This window comes from Schistocerca piceifrons, chromosome 3, assembly GCF_021461385.2.
Source record: "Schistocerca piceifrons isolate TAMUIC-IGC-003096 chromosome 3, iqSchPice1.1, whole genome shotgun sequence".
Taxonomy (NCBI): Eukaryota; Metazoa; Arthropoda; class Insecta; order Orthoptera; family Acrididae; genus Schistocerca; species Schistocerca piceifrons.
This window is the reverse complement of record NC_060140.1, coordinates 614,466,954-614,487,756: the sequence shown is the minus strand read 5'-3', so window position 1 is coordinate 614,487,756 and position 20,803 is coordinate 614,466,954. Positions and strand designations below refer to the sequence as shown.

The 20,803-nt window shown below is 43.1% G+C and overlaps 1 protein-coding gene across 1 annotated transcript in view; it reads left to right on the top strand.

Moving 5' to 3' along the window:
- The window catches only part of LOC124789818, a 274,122-nt gene that overhangs the window by 103,740 nt on the left and 149,579 nt on the right, over positions 1-20,803 (top strand). The window contains exon 4 of the mRNA XM_047257301.1: positions 10,386-10,522. Coding sequence (XP_047113257.1) covers positions 10,386-10,522 — 137 coding nt within the window. The remainder of the gene's footprint in view (positions 1-10,385; positions 10,523-20,803) is intronic.

The window sequence follows — 20,803 nt, the reverse complement described above, 5'->3', positions numbered from 1 at the left end:
ACTGTCTATATGCCTCCGTATGATCCCTAATTTCTCAAATCTTATCATCGTAGTTCTTACACACAATGTGTATTGGCGGCAGTAGTATCGTGAGGCAGTCATCTTCAAATGCCGATTCTCTAAATTTTCTTAGTAGTGTCTCGAAAAGAACATCGCCCTCCCTCCAGTGATTCCCAAAGCATCTCCGTAACGCTTAAGTGTTGTTCCAACCTTCCGGTAACAAATCTAGCAGTCCATATCTGAATTGCTTCGATGTCTTCCTGCAATCTGCCTGATACAGATCCCAAATACTCGAGCAGTACTCAAGAATAGGTCGCACCAGCGTCCTATATGGGGTCTCCTTTCCTAAAATTCTCTCAATAAACTGAAGTCGACCATCCGCCTTACCCACCACAGTTCCCACATGTTCGTTCCATTTCATATCGCTTTGCAACGTTACGCTCAGATATTTAAATGACTTGACTGTGTCAAGCAGGACACTAGTAACACTGTACCCCAGCATTACAGCTATTTTCTTCCGCTCATCCACACTAACTTTCATGTTTCCACATTTAGAGCTAGCTGCCATTCATCAGACCAACTAGAAATTTTGTCTAAGTCGCCTTGTATCTTCCTACAGTCACTCAACTTCGGTACCATACGGTATACCACAGCATCGTCAGCAAAAAACCACAGATTGCTGCCCGCTCTGTCCGCCAAATCATTTGTGTACGTAGAAAACAACAGCGGTTCTATCAAACATCCCAGGGGCACTTCCTGACAGTATCCTTGTCTCTGATGAACTCTGACCGTCGAGGACAACATACTGAGTTCTGTTACTTAAGAAGTCTTCGAGCCACTCACATATCTGGGAACTAATTCCATATGCTCGTACCTTCGATTAGCAGCCTGCAGTGAGGCATCGTGTCAAAAGCTTTCCAAAATCTAAAAATATGGAATCTGCCTGTTGGCCTTTTGTCACAACATATCACGTGAGAAAAGGACAAGCTGAGTTCAGCACGAGCGATGCTCTCTAAAACCATACTGATTCGTGGACATAAGCTTCTCAGTCTCAAGAAAGATCAGCGTATTCGAGCTGAGAATATGTTCAAGGATTCTACAGGAAACCGAAGTTAGGGATATTGGTCTGTAATTTTTCCAGTCCTTTCTTTTATCCCTCTTACAGACTGGTGTCGCCTGTGCTTTTTTCCAGTAACTTAGGACTTTGTGCTAACCACGCAAAATCGCCTTGAGCATTGAGGCAATCATCCCATCAACGCACCAGGTTGAAGATACAAGTTTGGTAAAACACGGCCGGCCGTTGTGACCGAGCGGTTCTAGGCGCTTCAGCCCGGAACCGCGCTGCTGCTACGGTTGCAGGTTCGAATCCTGCCTCGGGCATGGATGTGTGTGCTGTCCTTAGATTAGTTAGGTTTAAGTAGTTCTAAGTCCAGGGGACTGATGACCTCAGATGTTAAGTCCCATAGTGCTCAGAGAAATTTGATCCAAAACACCGTGTCCTGCTGTGTGAACAAGTTCGTGACTGCCTGCTGCACACCCTCGTCCGACAGGAATCGTCGACGCTTCAAGGCCTTTTTTAAGGGACCGAAGGCGTGGCAATCGCGTGGAGAGAGATCAAGACTACAGGCCGGCTGCTCGAGTGTTTCCACTTAAGTTGGCAGAATTTCTGCGTTACAGCATTTGAGATATGAGGACGTGCATTATCATGAAGCAACAGCACTCCTTGTCGCAGTTGGTTTTCGACAGATATACTGTCCCACACACGTTCTTTACTCTCCGATGGATGTCTACCACAGTCTGTCCTTCAGCGGCTAAGAGAAGAATAACACCATGTCGATCCTGTTTGAACGCGTTTGGTAATAACGTCACCATAGTTTACATTTACATATTCATCGCATTCACGTCGGAGAGACACAAATGCCACACTGATCCCTTGCCTACATGTCAGTGCTTACGAGGAGCGTTTGAAAAGTCCGTGCAAAGTCTGAGAGATGGCACCACCTGCGCGTCTCGAGGTCATGTTTAGTTAGTAGCATCTTCGGAAAGATCGCACACCAAGTTTCAGCCATAGTGGTCTATTTCTTTATGTTTGGCATTCGTGTGAATCAAGGAAGTCGAGTGATTGTCAAAAAATGAAAGAAAAATAATTTCGTGTGGTGATTAAACATTACTTTATGAAAGACAAATCGCCTCAGGAGACTAAAGAGAAGCTTGATAACCATTACGGTGACTCTGTAACTTCGATTATAACAGTTTGTAAGTAGTTTCAAAATTTTCGTAGTGGCCATATGCTGCTGAACGTTCTGGACGCCCTATGAAGGTTACGACTCAAGAAATCATTGATAAAATCCATGATATGGCGATGCATGACAGAAGAGTTAAGGTGCATGAGGTTGCTAGTGCTGTGGGCATCTCGAATGAACGGGTACATAATTTTTGCATAAACATCTGGACATGAGAAATCTATCCGCAAGATGGGTTCCGTAATTGCTCAGGCTTGACTAAAATCCCGGAATCGTGCGAAGTGTTGCAAGGATGGTTTGCAGCTGTTCAGGAAGAATCTGCAGGACTTTAAGCGTCGTTTCAACACTGTGGATGAAACATGGATTTATTACTATACTCCTGAGACCAAACAACAATCTAAACAATGGGTTACCAAGGAAGAGTCTGCACCAAAGAAGGCGAAAACCATTCCTTCGGCTGGAAAGGTTATGGCGACTGACTTTTGGGATTCGCAGGGGATAATCATCGTCGACTATCTCGAAAAGGGTAAAACTATTACAGGTGCATATTATTCATCGTTATTGGACCATTTGAAAACCGAGCTGCAAGAAAAACGCCGGTGATTGGACCGCTTAAAAGTCCTTTTCCATCATGACAATGCACCAACACACACCTCAGAAGTTGTGGTCGCAAAATTAATGGGCATAGGATTCCAACTCATTTCACATCCCCCCTATTCTCCAGACTTGGCTCCCTCGGACTACTATTTGTTCCCCAATTTGAAGAAAAGGCTGACGGGACAAAGATTTTATTGAAACTAGGAGGTGATTGCAGCAACTAATACACTACTGGCCATTAAAATTGCTTCACCACGAAGATGACGTGCTACAGACGCGAAATTTAACCGACAGGAAGACGATGCTGTCATATGCAAATGATTAGCTTTTCAGACCATTCACACAAGGTTGGCGCCGGTGGCGACACCTACAACGTGCTGACATGAGGAAAGTTTCCAACCGATTTCTCATACACAAACAGCAGTTGACCGGCGTTGCCTGGTGAAACGTTGTTGTGATGCCTCGTGTAAGGAGGAGAAATGCGTACCATCACGTTTCCGACTTTGATAAATGTCGAATTGTAGCCTATCGAGATTGCGGTTTATCGTATCGTGACACTGCTGCTCGCGTTGGTCGAGATCCAATGACTGTTAGCATAATATGGGATCGGTTGGTTCAGGAGGGTAATACGGAACGCCGTGCTGGATCCCAACGGTCTCGTATCACTAGTAGTCAAGATGACAGGCATCTTATCCGCATGGCTGTAACAGATAGTGCAGCCACGTCTCGATCCGTGAGTCAACAGATGGGGACGTTTGCAAGACAACAACCATCTGCACGAACAGTTCGACGACGTTTGCAGCAGCATGGACTATCAGCTCGGAGACCATGGCTGAGGTTACCCTTGACGCTGCATCACAGACACGAGCGCCTGCGATGGTGTACTCAACGACGAACCTGGGTGCACGAATGGCAAAACGTCATTTTTTCGGATGAATCTAGATTCTGTTTACAGCATCATGATGGTCGCATCCGTGTTTGGCGACATCGCGGTTAACGCACATTGAAAGCGTGTATTCGTCATCGCCATACCGGCATATCACCCGCCTTGTTGGTATGGGGTGCTATTACACGTCTCGTTCACCTCTTGTTCGCATTGACGGCACTTTGAACAGTGGACGTTACATTTCAGATGTGTTACGACACGTGGCTCTACCCTTCATTCGATTCCTGCGAAACCCTACATTTCAGCTGGATAATGCACGACCGCATGTTGCAAGTCCTGTACGGGCCTTTCTGGGTACAGAAAATGTTCGACTACTGCCCTGGCCAGCACATTCTCCAGATCTCTCACCAATTGAAAACGTCTGGTCAATGACGGCCGAGCAACTGGCTCAGCACAATACGCCAGTCACTACTCTTGATGAACTATGGTATCGTGTTGAAGCTGAATCGGCAGCTGTACCTGTACACGCCATCCAAGCTCTGTTTCACTTAATGCCCAGGCGTATCAAGGCCGTTATTACGGGCGTAGGTGGTTGTTCTGGGTACTGATTTCTCCGTCAGTCGTAGTATAATATATTTGTCCAATGAACACCCGTTTATCATTTGCATTTCTTCTTATTAATGACCAGTAGTGTAGTTATTTTGCGGACTAGGACAATTCCTATTATTCGGAAGGGATCAATAAATTAGAACAGCGTTGGACGAAGTGTATAAGTCTAAAAGGAGGATATGTCGAAAAATTAAAAAAGTTTACCCAATCACATAAGTAGTTTTTATTTTTGGACGGACTTTTGAAATGCCCCTCGTATGTACCCGTATTGGAGGCGCGCAACGCTGCATACACACTACAGCAACGACTTCAACGAGACACCTTTTCTTCGCTCCTTATATCAGCCTTGTAAGTTGTTGAACCATTAAGCTACGCTGAAACAAATTGAAAACGCTGTCTGGCCACGAATATTTAATGGAATAGTCAGAGACACAAACGCTTCGTTAACGTAGGGACGACGGAAATGAATTTTTGCACAACTAACTGCTCGTATATTAAACAATAAGTGATATTCCAACAACGGAATCTCCAACAATTATGAGATATTCTCGTTTATGGCTTGTAGCCCCAGGCAGTGCAAACGAGGATGTCCCTCTTAGCTGTAATCACTGAATCTAGACTTGGACGAATAATTAAATCAATATTTTCCTAAACCATTGCAAAGTTACGTGCCAAAATTTTGAGACTGTGTGCGACAAAACCTCTTGTTTAACAATGTTTCTTATTACCAGTACTGTATAGTTTGTATACTGTAGCTGTAGTATGAACCTTTACATTATGTTTCTACAAGCATATTGTGTTTCAATGTATTGCTAACAATGTGGAAGCAAATATTCTAAATTACGATTACAGTGTCGTCCATGTATTCTGATACAGAATAACCAGCTCTAGGCTACTTTTGAATACGAACATTAACGGTACAAATTTCTTTCTATAGCTGTGGTGCCTATTACTCTAAACTGGAGCTGACAATTGTAAATGAAATTGAATACAAAACGTGGCTGTCAACAGTGCACAAAATGGCTTCCTCAAAAAACGATCACAGCACACTGGCTAATCGCCGCGTGTAAAAATGTGCTGATTTACAAAATGTATCTATTGAGTTATATGATAATTTTACAAATAAATACAGTTCCTAACTTTATCTTGATAAGTTCGTTTAGGCCCTGCAGTTGTTTCTTACCACCAACAGGTAAGTCAGTTCAGTAGCGGATTAGGGATTCGGGGGGGGGGGGGGGGGCTGCATAAGACGCTGAAGCCCCCCCCCCCCAAAAAAAGCATCTGGGTCCATCCGTGACAAATCTCAAATTAAACTTGATATTGTCCTACTGTCTCAGTACTATACTACCTACAGGACAATTTTCATCACTTGTTACGTAATCCATTTTAAGCAGGTGTAGTATATTTTCAAATTTTACATTTCTCTAAGAAGGTGCTTATGTGACTAGTTTTTAAATCGCCCGCCACCCAGTCGGAACGCAGCTACATACACTGCCAGCCGCCCGCCCGATACGAGTGTGCGGTTTGTGAGCGCGCCCGCCGCTCTGCTATACACATGGGGCTTGTTGTACGCATTGTCGAATCAGACACAATAGAATGCGCTGTTCAGGTGGTTCTTAATTGTAATCAAGACGTGCTTTTGTTTGTATTTGTCAGATATTCAAAAAATGACATCGAAACGTAGACAAGGAGATCTTCGTTCGTTGTTTTTCACTGTAAAGGAAGAAAGAAGAGGTAGAATCGAGCGAAATTGAACCAGTATTACCTGTAAACGATGTCAATGACTTATCATTGTCAACACGACGTGCAGCAGGTATATCTTTCTGATTATTTTGTATTTACTTAATGAAATTCATACAAACACGATTAGTCGAGTTTGTGACTTTTTATTTGGTTGAGTTCGTTGATCTTTCGGTTGTTGTGGTGTGGGTTGCTGTGGACTGGACTCTGGATCAGTATTGCAAAGTTAGTGATTTTTCCCGCTAAATTTGGTGGTTTTGAGTGCCTGTCTAGTGTGCAGATTTTGCATCTATTGACTGATGTGAATTATGAAGAATTTTAAAAAGATTTGGGTGGTTTATGATAAAATTATTTTTTAAAATCACTTGATCCATTCTACAAACAGCAAACAGCACTATTTAATTTGCTAACGTCTAGTAGCTCTTAAATTTATATCACCTTTACATTTATGATGCACGGTATTTTGTCTTCGCTTCCGGGTTGTTTTGTGGGCGTATTGTTATGCACCCGTTTTGTTATGCGCTCTAGTATTAATAAAGCTGCAATTGTATGGATAGTGCACATCTGTAGAGCCGGTGGTAATGTGGTGTTTCTTAAATCACTTTCTCTTGTTTTAGTGCTAAACATATGTGAAGTAAAGCGACAGTCTACCCAGAAATTTCGTGCAGAATCGCTGCAGAGTAGTAAATTTGCAGACTGCCTAGAAAGAATTCAAGGCGATGGCACAAGAGCATATTGTAAATTTATCCGTAATATTTTGTTCACGTGTTCTGCCGCAATAATAAGCCACAGTGACGTAAAAAAAAAAGGCACAAGACAGCGGCAGCACCACTGTCAACAAACAAAAATACCTTTCAAAACCGTCCCTTAGAACTTAGAACTACTTAAACCTAACTAACCTAAGGACATCACACACATCCATGTCCGAGGCAGCATTCGAACCTGCGACCGTAGCGGTCGCACGGTTCCGGACTAAAGCGCCTAGAACCGCTCGGCCACACCGGCCGGCTCCTTGAAGAAATGGACAGAACTTCTAAGTCATCGGAAAGTGCAAGTCTGCTGGCTTCTATTCAACGATATGACTTTGTCTTAACTTTGACGGTAACCGCTGCTGTATTTGAAATTACTGTTTCGCTTTCACGGCAACTTCAGGCTGTTGCATTAGATCTCAACCTTTGCTATGAGATGCTAGACAGTGTAATAAGAACTCTGGAACGACACAGAGAAACGAAATATGAAGAAATTTTCCAAGAGGCGTGTCATATTGTAGAACCTTTAGACCTCCCAGTGCAGGCACCCAGAATCGCTAAACGTTCTGCTCATCGCTCAAATATAGAAGCACCTAATGCTAAGGAATACTACAGGTAAAATAAACCTTTAATACATACACACGCTTTTTGCTAGATATAGCATTTCTTTCTTTTCTGTTCTTTCGAGTTCGAGAATAATGTAATGTCGTGTTTTGTTTCAGATTGAATATATTCCTTCCTTTCAACTATTTTGTATTGGGACAGTTGAGGAGTCGCTTTTCGAGAGCGGAGCACGCTTCAGTTCTCGACCCGTTCATCCTTATACCAAGTGCCATCGTAAAAATAGAAAATCTGAACTCTTTAGTGGCAGCTGCACGTGTTTACAGCAGCGACTTGCCTCATTCTCTCTCGCTATTGGGAGAAATAACTCTATGGAAGGAGCTCTGGAGAGACAGGAAGCTCACCCCCCCCTCCTTCTCACCCACCATCCCACCCCCCAAACAGCAGGAGAGGCACATCAAGAGACAAATGAATTTTTCCTCAATATAAGGATTCTGTTACAAATTCTCTCTACATTACCAGTATCTGCTTGTAGTGTGGAGCGTAGCTTCTTTTCGCTTAAACTGATAAAAGTCGTACCTTCGTACGACAAGGACGGATGACAGGTTCAATGGTTTGGCTGCCATGTATATTCACCGAAATATATCTGGCAGCCTACAACCTGTCGAAGTCATTGAAGAATTTGCGAAGCGTTATCCGTGGAGACTCGCTATGCGTTAAATGAGCAAAATAAAATCATGTGTGCTTTTTAGTATATTAACGTTTACCTTGAGAAAGCCTACTCTCAGCTGGGTCAAGCCCCTCCCAAAACAAAACCCTGGATCCGCCACTGAGTCAGCTCTGCTCTGTCTCGTTCAGACAAACAGTTTTAAGTTAAAAATTACTCTTTACTTTTCTTATAACATGCTTTGACTGGAAGTGGAGGGTGATGAATAATAATTAAGATTCTGAACACTTGACCGATAAGTTGCTTTGGGAACCAAAACGTAGATATTATTGAACAAAATGTAATGTTTACACTCCAATACTTCGCGATTATCCCTTGCAGCAAATAAGAACTGTATTGATGTTACCTTTCTCAAATGTGCCGTTTCTATGAAATCACCTCAAAATCATTTTCTATTCTCAGTCACACCAGGGAGCATCTCGAATAAAATTCATTCTCTGTTCAGAACGTCCGCCATCAAAGCTCCTCACTCACCGACTGTACAACATACCCATATTATCGGCCAACTCCCTGTCTCTGTCAACTACTCACAATGCATCCTCTGGTAGCCAAAGAATACCTTATCAATCACGTGTTCAGGCATCATAAGCCGCTCATTATGGTAAACCATTCCAGACAAAACTGTCATCTCGTATGATATATAACGATTCACATTAAGATCAGAAAACAACTTCAAAACATAATCACCTTCTAATTTCCTATTAGAAAGCCCTTCGCTGCCGCGTGTTACACGATATATCTCACTAATGTATCAGATCACAAAACAGTGTGTTCACAAATCAGCACGATTTTTCACAATAGGCGACGAATTACTTTTCTCCATTAGTAACATAAATCCTGCTAATGGTTTGCTGCTCTAGAATGCAATTAATTTATTCAACTGTTCTTTTCATATTTGAGTATTTATCTGATGAACCTGGCTGCAACAAGTTTGCATAATATGGCGATGTGACAGTATCTAACGTCATTACGTAAGGATAGTCAATGAAAATACTTGGTTTGAAGGAAATAATTCAGAGCGAAATATAAATACGTTGGTATATTGTTCTCAAAAGAATGCAACTGAATCCACAGAACGATGGATTCAAAAGATGATGTTAGGTCCCATAGCCACCTTCCATTTAACGAAAAGGAGCAACTTCTGAGTTTCCATTTCATCACGCGAACGGATATTTTGAGTATGAATGCGGAGTGACCGCAAGTTAACTGGGTAGATACTTAGAATGCACTTCCGAAATAACGTGAACATCGCCTAACAGTCACCACAGCAAGTAGCTGAAAACATCTCATCCATTTTCTTCATCATTGTAGAAACTCCGCACCAACTCACACCGACACCAGGCAAAGCCAAACTGCCTCCCAAGTCAAACAGAACAGAATTTGAGAAGAATCAGCACCAGAATGGTGCATACACCTTGTGGTTCCAAAACATCGAACGTTTATCATTGGATTATGACCTAAACCGACGTCCAAAAATACGAAATGCATCAGTGGAAACAGAAAGTGATTGCTCAAAGAGCCTATTTCGACTACTAGAAAGACGCGAAGCATTGTAATGACGACTGTCAATTGAAGAAAAGCAAAATAATTGTGAGCAAAAAATGAAACTTGAAATAACAACTTTCAACATAACTAAACAGAAACATGCACACACACCACACACACACACACACACACACACACACACACACACACACACACACACAATGCAGTAGGCAATAACGTTCAACAGTTGGCAATAACGTTCAAAACATGAAGAAAACTTGTGCCCATGTCATCAGTACTGTGCTGGCGATAATTCAAAAGACTGGAAGCCGAACACCAGCTTTAAGTCCAGCAAAGCGAGCATTCACGAAGAGCAGCTACAAACCTTGTAGAGAAATATTCAGACTACCATTATCTTACAGTAAGTCAGAAAGTCGCAGAACTGTCTCTAACCTGAAAGTACACACAGTGTCCAGTATGTAAAACAAAACTGATTAATCTGTGGCTGTTGCTTCCCTTAAGTTCACAATCACATCACCAAGGTCGACTTGGGCAGTTTACAAATGTTGATATTTCCCTTAGGGATTTGTTACTCCGGTGACTAGTCCACGTTCAAAGTCACTGAGTTCTAAAATAAAAGCCGGGAAGCTGCGTCGACTATTTCACCCCCCTTTCAGGTTTTAGCCACTGCTCCGTTTCCTTTCGGTCATTGTTAGGCCAAAGAATTTGTCTCTCGAGGAGGCTGTCGATACAGTGCCTGACGAGGAACGTATCTCGTGTGTTGTCAGGGCTTCGTGCACGTGCGCATCTGGTTCCCGCAGTTCCCCGGCGTGGTGATGATGTCGGACCAGGAACTCATCATCATGTGCAAGCCGCCGGAGCCCACCATCATCGAGAACAAGGCGGCAGGGTTCGCCGGTAGCTTGTGAGTATCCTGTATAAATATCTACTGCTAATGTCCAATCTGCTATTTATAACAAACGCGCCTTACTATAGCTGAACCAGACAACAGTCTAGGGCGCTGAAATTTTGGAACACTAAATTTTTGGCGGACAGTGACGAAACTTCCACGATTTAGGTATAATAGTGCACGTTATTAGTGGATTAACCACCTCACCACTTTTGTAGCCAGGCAACTAGTAGCCAAGAGTGGCCCAACTTCCTACTCCGGAAAAATAGAACATGTAAATATACGCTGTTTACTAATTTCCAGCATTCTGTAAGTCATGACGTTAGCAACTGCGTGCTTTAACAAATTATGCAAGAAATTGCAGAAAACCGGCGAAGTTGCATTATTAAATTTTTCTTTAGCACTAGTTTCAACGCAGAGCTCATTATCAGATCACCCAATAGCCTATGTAATAGCATATATTACGACAGCTACATGACTGTTAAATCTCGTTAAACTCATATTGTATAGCAGTGTACGACTGAACTTGTTCACTAGAAGAGTTAGGTGAACGACGTTCAGTCCTGTACTGCCTTACAAGATGTGTTTATTGGATGATTTGAAAATGAATTTAGGCACGAAACCAGACATTAGCTATTAAAGAAAACTGATATTGAAACTTCGACGGTTTTCTGAAATTTATTGCATAATTTAATTAAAATGTACGATGTATAAATTCAAAATTTCTCTCTTTCTCTTTATAGCGTTTATCCCCTCGCAAGGGGTTGTTTCTTTTTCATGATTGCCAAATTTATTCTTATTTATGCATAATGGCTGGTTTCATTTGCTCTCATCAACGTTGTCAGTTAACTATTTAAGGGACATAACTCGCGTGCGCAATCTGGCTGAGAACATTGTAAACCTGGTACTGTGAGTTATCGTATTGCAACTGTCCGTGTATCCGCAGCTCGTGGTCGTGCGCTAGCGTCTCGCTTCCCGCGCCCAGGTTGCCGGGTTCGATTCCCGGCGGAGTCAGGGATTTTCTCTGCCCCGTGATGACTGGGTGTTGTGTGATGTCCTTAGGTTAGTTAGGTTTAAGTAGTTCCAAGTTCTAGGGGCCTGATGACCATAGCTGTTAAGTCCCATAGTGCTCAGAGCCATTTGAACCAATTTGAACCGTTCGTGTGCCACGTTTTGTGAGATGGAAATTGGGGGACTAGCCAAGAATTTGTTGTAAAATTGCCTAAAAACCACGCTCAGGCTGGCAGGTGTACCATACCAACGGTCGTTGCATCAGCGCGCGTATTCAGTGGGGTCTGGTCCACCTCCCTGTCTCGCCATATAGCACGCTGCGCGCTAAGATACGTGAGGGGGTTATAAGATAAAAGATTATACGTCCATAAAGTAGAACTTTTTGTTTTTCATTCCTAAGTGGTTATATAATTTTACATATAAAATGATACTGTGATTATTCCTAATTCCCTGCAGCCTTATTCGGTAATTAAATGATTATTGTTGTTATTATTGGCAGTACTGGTGGATGAGCTGTTAGCTCGTCTGTCTATGGTACAGCAAATTCACGGTTTCAGACTCAGCTGATGTCGTCGGCTGTTGATTTTTCGAAGTCAAAAGTCAATTGTACATCATGCCGTAAGAAAAAAAGTGTACGTTAAAGTATTTTTGGTGCACTCCCGGATCATTTTAAATACATATTTTCGTACCTAAATTCTCATTTGTACTGTAGCCGCTGAATCAGCTACAAACTGATTACTACTTTTTCACACTGTATCCTACAGTCATTCATCATTCTTATCGTTGTTTCTTGAATTCTCGTAATACTATAATTACAAAAAAGAACAGCAGAGCAATAACAGCTAACCAGACAAATATTTACTGATTAATCCTTGCATTTTCTATCCGTTCCGTTTAAACACAGCCCACATCGTTATGTTGCCACCAACAGCTTGCACAGTGCCTTGTTGAAAAGTTGGGTTCTTGGCTTCGTGGGTTCTGCGCCACACACAGAACCTACCATCAGCTCTTACCAACTGAAATCGCGACTCATCTTGCCTCGCCACGGTTTTCCAGTAGTATAGGGTCACGAGCCCAGGAGAGTCGCTGCAAGGTTCAAATGGTTCAAATGGCTCTGAGCACTATGGGACTTAACATCTATGGTCATCAGTCCCCTAGAACTTAGAACTAGTTAAACCTAACTAACCTAAGGACAGCACACACATCCATGCCCGAGGCAGGATTCGAACCTGCGACCGCACCGGTATCGTGGTTCCAGACTGCAGCGCCTAGAACCGCACGGCCACTTCGGCCGGCAGTCGCTGCAAGGCTATGCCGTGCTGTTAGCAAAGACAGTATCGTCAGTCGTCTGTTGCCACAGCCCATTAATGCCAAATTTCACCACACTGCCTGACGAATGCGTTCGTCGTACGTTCCACATTGATTCCTGCAGTGATTTAACGTCGTAATGCTTGTCTGTGAGCACGGCGACTCAACGCAAACGCCGCTGCTCTCGGTTGTTAAGTGAAGGCCGTCGGCCAATGCGTCGTTCATGCTGAGAGGTAATGCCTGAAATCTGCTATTGTCGACACAGTCTTGAGGCTGTGGATGGCGGAATATTGAACTTCCCTACGATTTTCGAAATTGAATGTCCCATGCTTCTAGTTCCAACAATCTTTCGGCGTTCAAAATCTGTTGATTCCCGTCGTACGGCCGTAATCACCTGAGTATAAAAGACAGCTCCTCCAATGTACTGCCCTTTTATACTCTGTGTACACGATACTACCGCCATGTGTATATCGCTACTGCGTGACTTCTCACCTCAGTATACATCTATATTGGTACTCTGCGAATCACAACTGCGAAGTGTACGGTTTATGGTACTTTTTACTGTGCTGTACATTAAGCTTCATTCTGGTTGCATTCATGGATGAAAAGTGGAAATAATGGTACCTTTAAGCCTTTTCTATGCAAGCTGTTGTTATTCTGATTTTCTCTTTACGATTTCTGTGGTGTCCGTCAATAAGATTCTAAGGAATAGGATACTAAATGGTTACGTGATTCTGCCATATACATCGATAGTCCTAAGTATTGGAATTATGTATCTGACAGAGTATGTGGGGTTCGTCTTCATGGCCACTAAACACGGCCGCAACAGTGCTTTTCGTAAATCTCTGATGAAATAAATCGCCAGGGTTTACATAATACTGTATGTATGTCGATTGTAACTGTCGAAGCAGTTCGTCACTGCCAATATCTGCACATTCACTTTAGTGTTAGGTCACGTCGGGAAGAGGGGAATGGGAGGGGGGGGGGGGTGGAGGGAGTTTGTTATCGAAGCACGCGTGGGCATCGTGATGATAACGAGCTGGTGGGTGCTGGTGAATCATTGCGATGATACATGGAGCTACTGTCTCACAAGTCTGTCCAGTGATCTTGCTCTTACAGAAAGTAAACGTCATAAACCTTTTATAAGACATTATGTGTAAATTTAAGAGATGTCGTGGTTAGGTAACAATGTTAGGAACTGTAGTTCAGCGCCGGCGCGCTTCGATTCACTGCCAAAAATTATTGCTAGCCACAGAAATCACATCAACTGTTATCATCCTCTCAGTGCAACGCAAATACACACAGACGGAAAAAAAGTCGCAACACCGAAAAAATAATGAATGTAGAGTATTGTTATTGCGTGAATTCATTTGTGTGGGTAACGTATTTAAGCGATTAACATTCCAAGATCGTAGATTAATGTCAGCGCGAGACAAGACATTGCAAATGTGAAATGCTGGTATATCAGTAACCGGTGTAACTGCCAGAATATTGAAAGTAAGCATGCAAAAGTGCATGCGTTATGTTTTACAGGTAAAAGATGTCAGTTTTGGGATGGAATTCCATGCCTGTTGCATTTGAGCGGTCATTATAGGAACGTTTGATGCTGTTTGTGGATGACATTAGGATTGTCGTCATATGATGTCTGATACGTCTTCGATTGGAGACAGATGTGGTGAGGGAGCAGGCCAAGGCAACATGTCGACACTCTGTAAAGCATGTTGGGTTACAACAGCGGTACGTGGGCTAACGTTATCCCATAGCAAAACACTCCTTGCAATACTCTTCGTTAACCGCAGCACAACAGGTCGAATCACCAGACTGAAGTACAAATTGTCAGGTGTAGGTCCAGTGTATCAACATCGCAGACGCGTTGGTTGCGGGCCCTCAACTGGCCTTCTTCTAACCAACACACAACCATCACTGGTATCGAGCCACATCCAGCTCTCATCAGAAAACACAGCAGACCTCCACCCTGTTTCCAATGAGCTCTCGCTTGCACGCTACAGTGCGTCTGGTTCGGAGCTGTTCTTGAACTAACCGATTTGTAACAGTTCGGTGCATTGCTGTGGTTCCAACTACTGTCCAAATTGGTGCTGCAGATGCAGTACGATGCGCCAGAACCGTACGCCGAGCACGGTAGTCTTCCCTCTCGGTAGTGCCACGTGCCCGTCCAGAGCCCGGTCTTCTTGCGACCGTACATTCTCATGACCACCGCTGCCATCAATCATGGCTACATTCTTGTCAAGTCATTCTCCATTATCGGAGAAGGAACATCCAGCCCTATCACACGAAATCATTCAAAATCAGCGGCGTGTTGATAATGGCGTCTTTGTGCCCCTGAAGGCATTCTCGACCAACATCAGCTCTCCACGCCCAGTCTCAAAGGTAGCTAACGCTCACGATCTTCACAGCGTCCGCTCAAAGCAAACCTAGTATCCACCCGTTAGCTACTGGTGCGAATTTGGTGTAGACATCAAGTAGAAACGCGCCTACCAATTTTCATTTATGTCGCGCCACTCGTTGTTGGCGTTGCGATATCTTCTTTTTTTCGTCAGTGTGTTTCCAACTTTCTTCTTTAGAGTTCATCCGATGCTATGCCGAAGATTATGAACAACAAGTATTTTATTTTCAAATTCGACGTATAGAACGTGTGGTGGAGTCGTTATAAAACCAATTATGTCAAATTGATTTGCAATTTGATTCCAATTCGATCATTCTTTATAATGTTCTGTCAAACATGGAAATGCGAGAGAAATTTGAAAACTTTAATTTTAAATGCCTCAAACATTGGGCGCTAGCTGTGGCGTTTTTTACACAAGGTCTTCCTGAATTTGGAAATTTGTGGTAAGGTCTTATGGGGCCAAACTGCTGAGATCATCGGTCCCTAAGCTTACACACAACTTAATCTAACTTACGCTAAGGGCGACACACACACCCATGCCCGAGGGAGGAGCCGAACCTCCTACGGGAGCAGCCGCGCGGACCGTGACGAGACGCCTCAGACCGGGCGGCTACCCCGCGCGACTTGCTGAATTTGGATGTGGGGCTGAGAGGTTCAGGCAGCATCGTGCTGGGGATTAGATCAGATTTACTGTTCCTTTGATGATTTGTTAAACAACGCTGTGTAGATCACTTTCGTACAAGATACGTAATAACTGCTCTCGAGATCCAATAAAATTCTGAAAATTAACACAGGGGCCCTGGCGGGTATAGGGAAGCACTGCGGAAGCTGCGCCTACATTGGTGTTTTGTTTCGTTTTGTATAGCAATGTCGTTGTCGAGGAAAATTAAATGTGCTATGGAAATCCACAATACAATTACGCCATACTATAATTAACAAAAGAAACTCGTGGCAGTGTTTGAAAAAGCTGAGATCTGCTTCACTAAACTTATTCCAGTTGCTGATTTTTGATGTCAGAACATTTTATTGCTTAACTAAGTAAACATTACACATAAAACCGGTTTCTCTGATTGGGAATATTCCCTTTATTTGCGAATTTAATGAGAGATAAAAAATTACAAAGAAATTATTTCTATGTACGTCTAGTGACAATGTATTGAAATACCCAAGAAGGTGGAAACTATCGAAACTACACGTGTTGAGAAGGTGCGGCTACAACAGACCGTTGCCTCAAATGCCTCTAAGCGCTATCGGACTTAACATCTGAGGTCATCAGTCCCCTACACTTAGAACTACTTATACCTAACTAACCTAAGGACCGGCTTTCCGGGCGGGAAGGAGCGCCTGGACCCCGGCACCAATCCGCCCGGCGGATTTGTGTCGAGGTCAGGTGAACCGGCCAGTCTGTGGATGGTTTTTAGGCGGTTTTCCATCTGCCTCGGCGAATGCGGGCTGGTTCCCTTTATTCCGCCTCAGTTACACTATGTCGGCGATTGTTGCGCAAACAACTTCTCCACGTACGCGTACACCACAATTACTCTACCACGCAAACATAGGGGCTACACCTGTCTGGTGTGAGACGTTCCCTGGGGAGTCCACCGGGGGCCGAACCGCACAATAACCCTGGGTTCGGTGTGGGGCGGCGGAGGGGTGAAGTGGACTGCGATAGTCGTCGTGGAGTTGTGGACCACTGCGGCTGCGGCGGGGACGGAGCCTCTCCGTCGTTTCTAGGTCCCCGGTTAACATACAGTACAATACAATACATACATCCTCAAGACAACACACACATCCATGCCCGAGGCAGGATTCGAACCTGCGACCGTAGCAGCAGCGTGGTTCCGCAGTGAAGCGCCTAGAACCGCTCGGCCACAGCGGACGGCCAGACCGTTGCTTGGAAAGTCAATGTGATTCAGGAGACGAAAGTTAATTCATCGCATTGAGAATACTTCCACACTGCCTTTACCAAACGTTTCTGTATAAACATGTCATGTTTAATTCAGCTGCCCATTTCCTAACAGTTAAAAATGTAATAACAGACTCCTTACAGATATTCGCCTATTTAGATGGATTTTTATTGGCTATTAACCGTTCACGATAAAGAAGTAACGAAACAGAAAAATATCGAACACTTTGCACCTCGAAGTAGACTGTGTTTATATGCACTCTTGTGCCACGTACAAATAAATTTCATGACTACCTTGAGAATGCAGAAGTATAGGGGCATTCAAACAAAAGCGAGACAGGACTTCCTTCAATAAGTGACGCACCCTACGGTGTTGCCAGTTTGATAAATAACTAGACAGAGAATTGTCAGCGTGGCCATGTCATTTGTACTATATCGCGATCGGTACGGACTTAGACTCTACCAACGGCCGGGCGCCAGCCAGGTTTTATCTCAAAGAACGTAAAATGTATTCTGTCTCACAAATTATTGGGAATAACGCACACATCCATATGATGTTGTTTTGCTTGAAATATTGATCATTCCTACTACTAACACCTGTAGAAGTCGACACAGAAATTCGTTGCGGTAATTCTTTCTTTCCCCTAGCGCTTATCCTGTCTAGTACACAGTCCGCTTTTTAGAGATTTCTTAAATTTTATTTCATTATTTAACTTTTTGGCCATATTTCTTCCTGTTGCCGCAGTGAAGGTAATCTGCGGGAGGGAACTCATGAACACCATTTGTCTGTGAACCATGTAAACTTTGTTGCACGTGTTATCGTTTTCTGTTTATGTATCGTGTTTTCTGTTGCGAAATTTAGGTACCAGCGCAGCTTCTGCCTAAACGAACGTGGAAAATCGCCCAAAAGTCACAATCAGGATGGTTGATGTCCCAGACCATGATCGGTAATTCACCACGCAGATACTACTCGAGTCTAGCTTACGTCAGTGACTCGCAAAGTGCTGCACTGCACGTTACGCTATACAAGCAGGTTAAATTCACACCTGTAACTGCCTTAAATTATTTGGGTAAACTAGAGATATGTTCGAGTGTGAGTCCTCCCCGATCATGGTCTGCCAGGCAGCTCGCTGCGAGTCCTAGAAAGTGTGCAGTCCAGATTAAATAAGCAGTACTGCGTTACTTTTACACACGTATCCGCGACACTAGTGTCCCTGCTCAGCAATGGACAACATTCGTTGGGATCGACGGAGAGAGTGCGAACTTAGAATCCGGGTTAGCTAGCTGTGTGTCAAGGTGCCTACAGCACCGCAAGAGTCATCGGTAGGAACTCCTTGCAAATCTGAAGTACAAGAACCAGTCAGAACCAACCAGATTGTCGATGACCTGTCACGCCATCGGTTGTCATGAACACCCCTAAACACTCGATGCAATCTAAGAAGACTAGTACCGAAAGCGATAGAACGATGATATTGCCGAACAACGTAGTGCGAAATCAAGAAGCTCGGAGGTAGTAAAAGATTCACGAAATGTTTCCAGCAATATCTCAGCCAGTCATCAGGATTAAGTGACCTACGCCCGTAGCAACTGCTGATCCTAGAATAGTATTTCAGCACCAAAGACAGCAGGGACGGAACAAGAACTGTGGGAAACATCAGATTATGACTACGAGGGAACTATTTCACGACTCAGAGTCGCCATTCATGGACGATATCGTTGACATTGGCAATGCTGGCAGGAATAGTATTCTTATTGAACTCAAATGACCTACAAATGCCAACAAGTCAGTGAACACAAGCATAAGGCAGGGAAAACCTTCAAATGTCTATATTGGAATGCTTGTGATTTACTGTCTTCAAATAATTAGATAGTATCTATAAAAGCACAAATGTAGGCGAAATTAAATGTGTTCTACAATCCGAGGTACATGATATAAACATCAGACGATTCCCCAAAAAGTCAGTGCAATAGATCCGAACATACATTATTGCACTTCAAATATTCTTGCTGACATTTGAAGCTAAAATTACCAACCTGTGCTACCATGCAATGTGAAGTGTCAGCATGTAGACTCACCACAACCCCCGCCACCCTGGAACTGTTCAAGGGCCGTGCTATAAATGTCGGCATTCTTAACCAGTTTAGTATTGTAATGTACCATAAATGAAAGCTGTCCAGTTCAGATTTCTTCCTCATCGTAACTAACGGAACCAATAGGTGATCTGCAGTATAAATGATATTTAATTTTTACAGAAGCAATACACGAGTTGCAAGCCCCTCTCGTCTGTGCCATATTGTATATATTTTCTTTTTAATTGGCATTTGGCCATCGCCATACAGTCAGCTATCAACATAATTATTGTATTTGTATGACACTATAAAGAGCAGGTATGCAATATTAACATTGTCTGTTCAGGTGTTTTCAGTAACGGGAAACGACATGCACATACATTTAAAAGATATGCGATGTTATGCCTGCTGTATAATGTGTAAACAAGCGAACTTTGCCACAGCATTTGTCCTTATTGAACGTGTTTTCTATTCCTGGAACCCAATAAAGCAAAAGAGTGGCATCCTCAAATACACTCAAACACTTCCGCATAACAAAAGATTAAGAATTTTCATACTAAAAAATTAATCTGCCCTTAAGGTGAACGTGGTCTCGCTATGATGCTCATAGTATGGCGTGCCTCACGACGATATGAAGCAAAACTTTTAAACTAATCACTATTATCAACGTAGTGTTATAAAAAGTACCCAGCCAATCAAAATTCCAACTTCTCCTTTCTTTTACTCCTCCATTTTCTGACATGTTTTGAATGAATAAATATACAGGGTGTTCCACAATTCCAATTACAGGCTTGTGGGGGCTGTAGACGGGACTTCACCTATAATGTTTTGCTAAATAACCATATGCGTAGAAGTACCTTTTAGATACAAAACAAATTTGGAAATCAGATGACTTTAAAATCTTCCATTTCACGGCACACGCACAAACTGAGAAGAGAAGAGGGTGCTCTCTTCAATCCCTGTTGTATTACCATTTCCGCCCGACAACAACAACGGCGTCTAAAAACTGGTCCGTTCACAACTACGAGGACCTGCTGTAAAGTAACGCCTCCGAATTTATGGGAAAATTCCTAAGGCTTTGTAAATAGAACAAACATTATTAACATTCTACAACTAGGTTAATATTATTTTATGGCTTTAGTCTATGTGTTCTTTCCATCTTAACTGATATTGTTTTATTATGTCAGTTATGTTTTGCATATTCAGTTCATCTCGGACGTCATCATTTTCCTTCTTATCCATCGAAGTAGATCCAGCCACGAAACAAGTATCTAAAAAAATTCTCTTCTTAAGATTCCAGTTTTCGCACCCATAGAGCAGTGCTGGTATGCAATCCTTTGCGAATTACAAGAACGGTTTGAAAACAGATTTTTGGAGATAAGTGAGCTTCAATCGGCCTTAGATATATTTGTTCGCCAGTTTTCCCGTCGGCATAGGACGTCTCATAAGTGCTTCAACTAGAGCTGATTGACCTGCAGTGCGATATCCGCCTGAAGGACCGCTTTCTCATGTGTAAAACTTTGGATGACTTTTACAGCTATCTTCCACGAGAGAAATATCCTCTTTTGCACAAGCACGCGGCCTAAGTTCTCTCAATGTT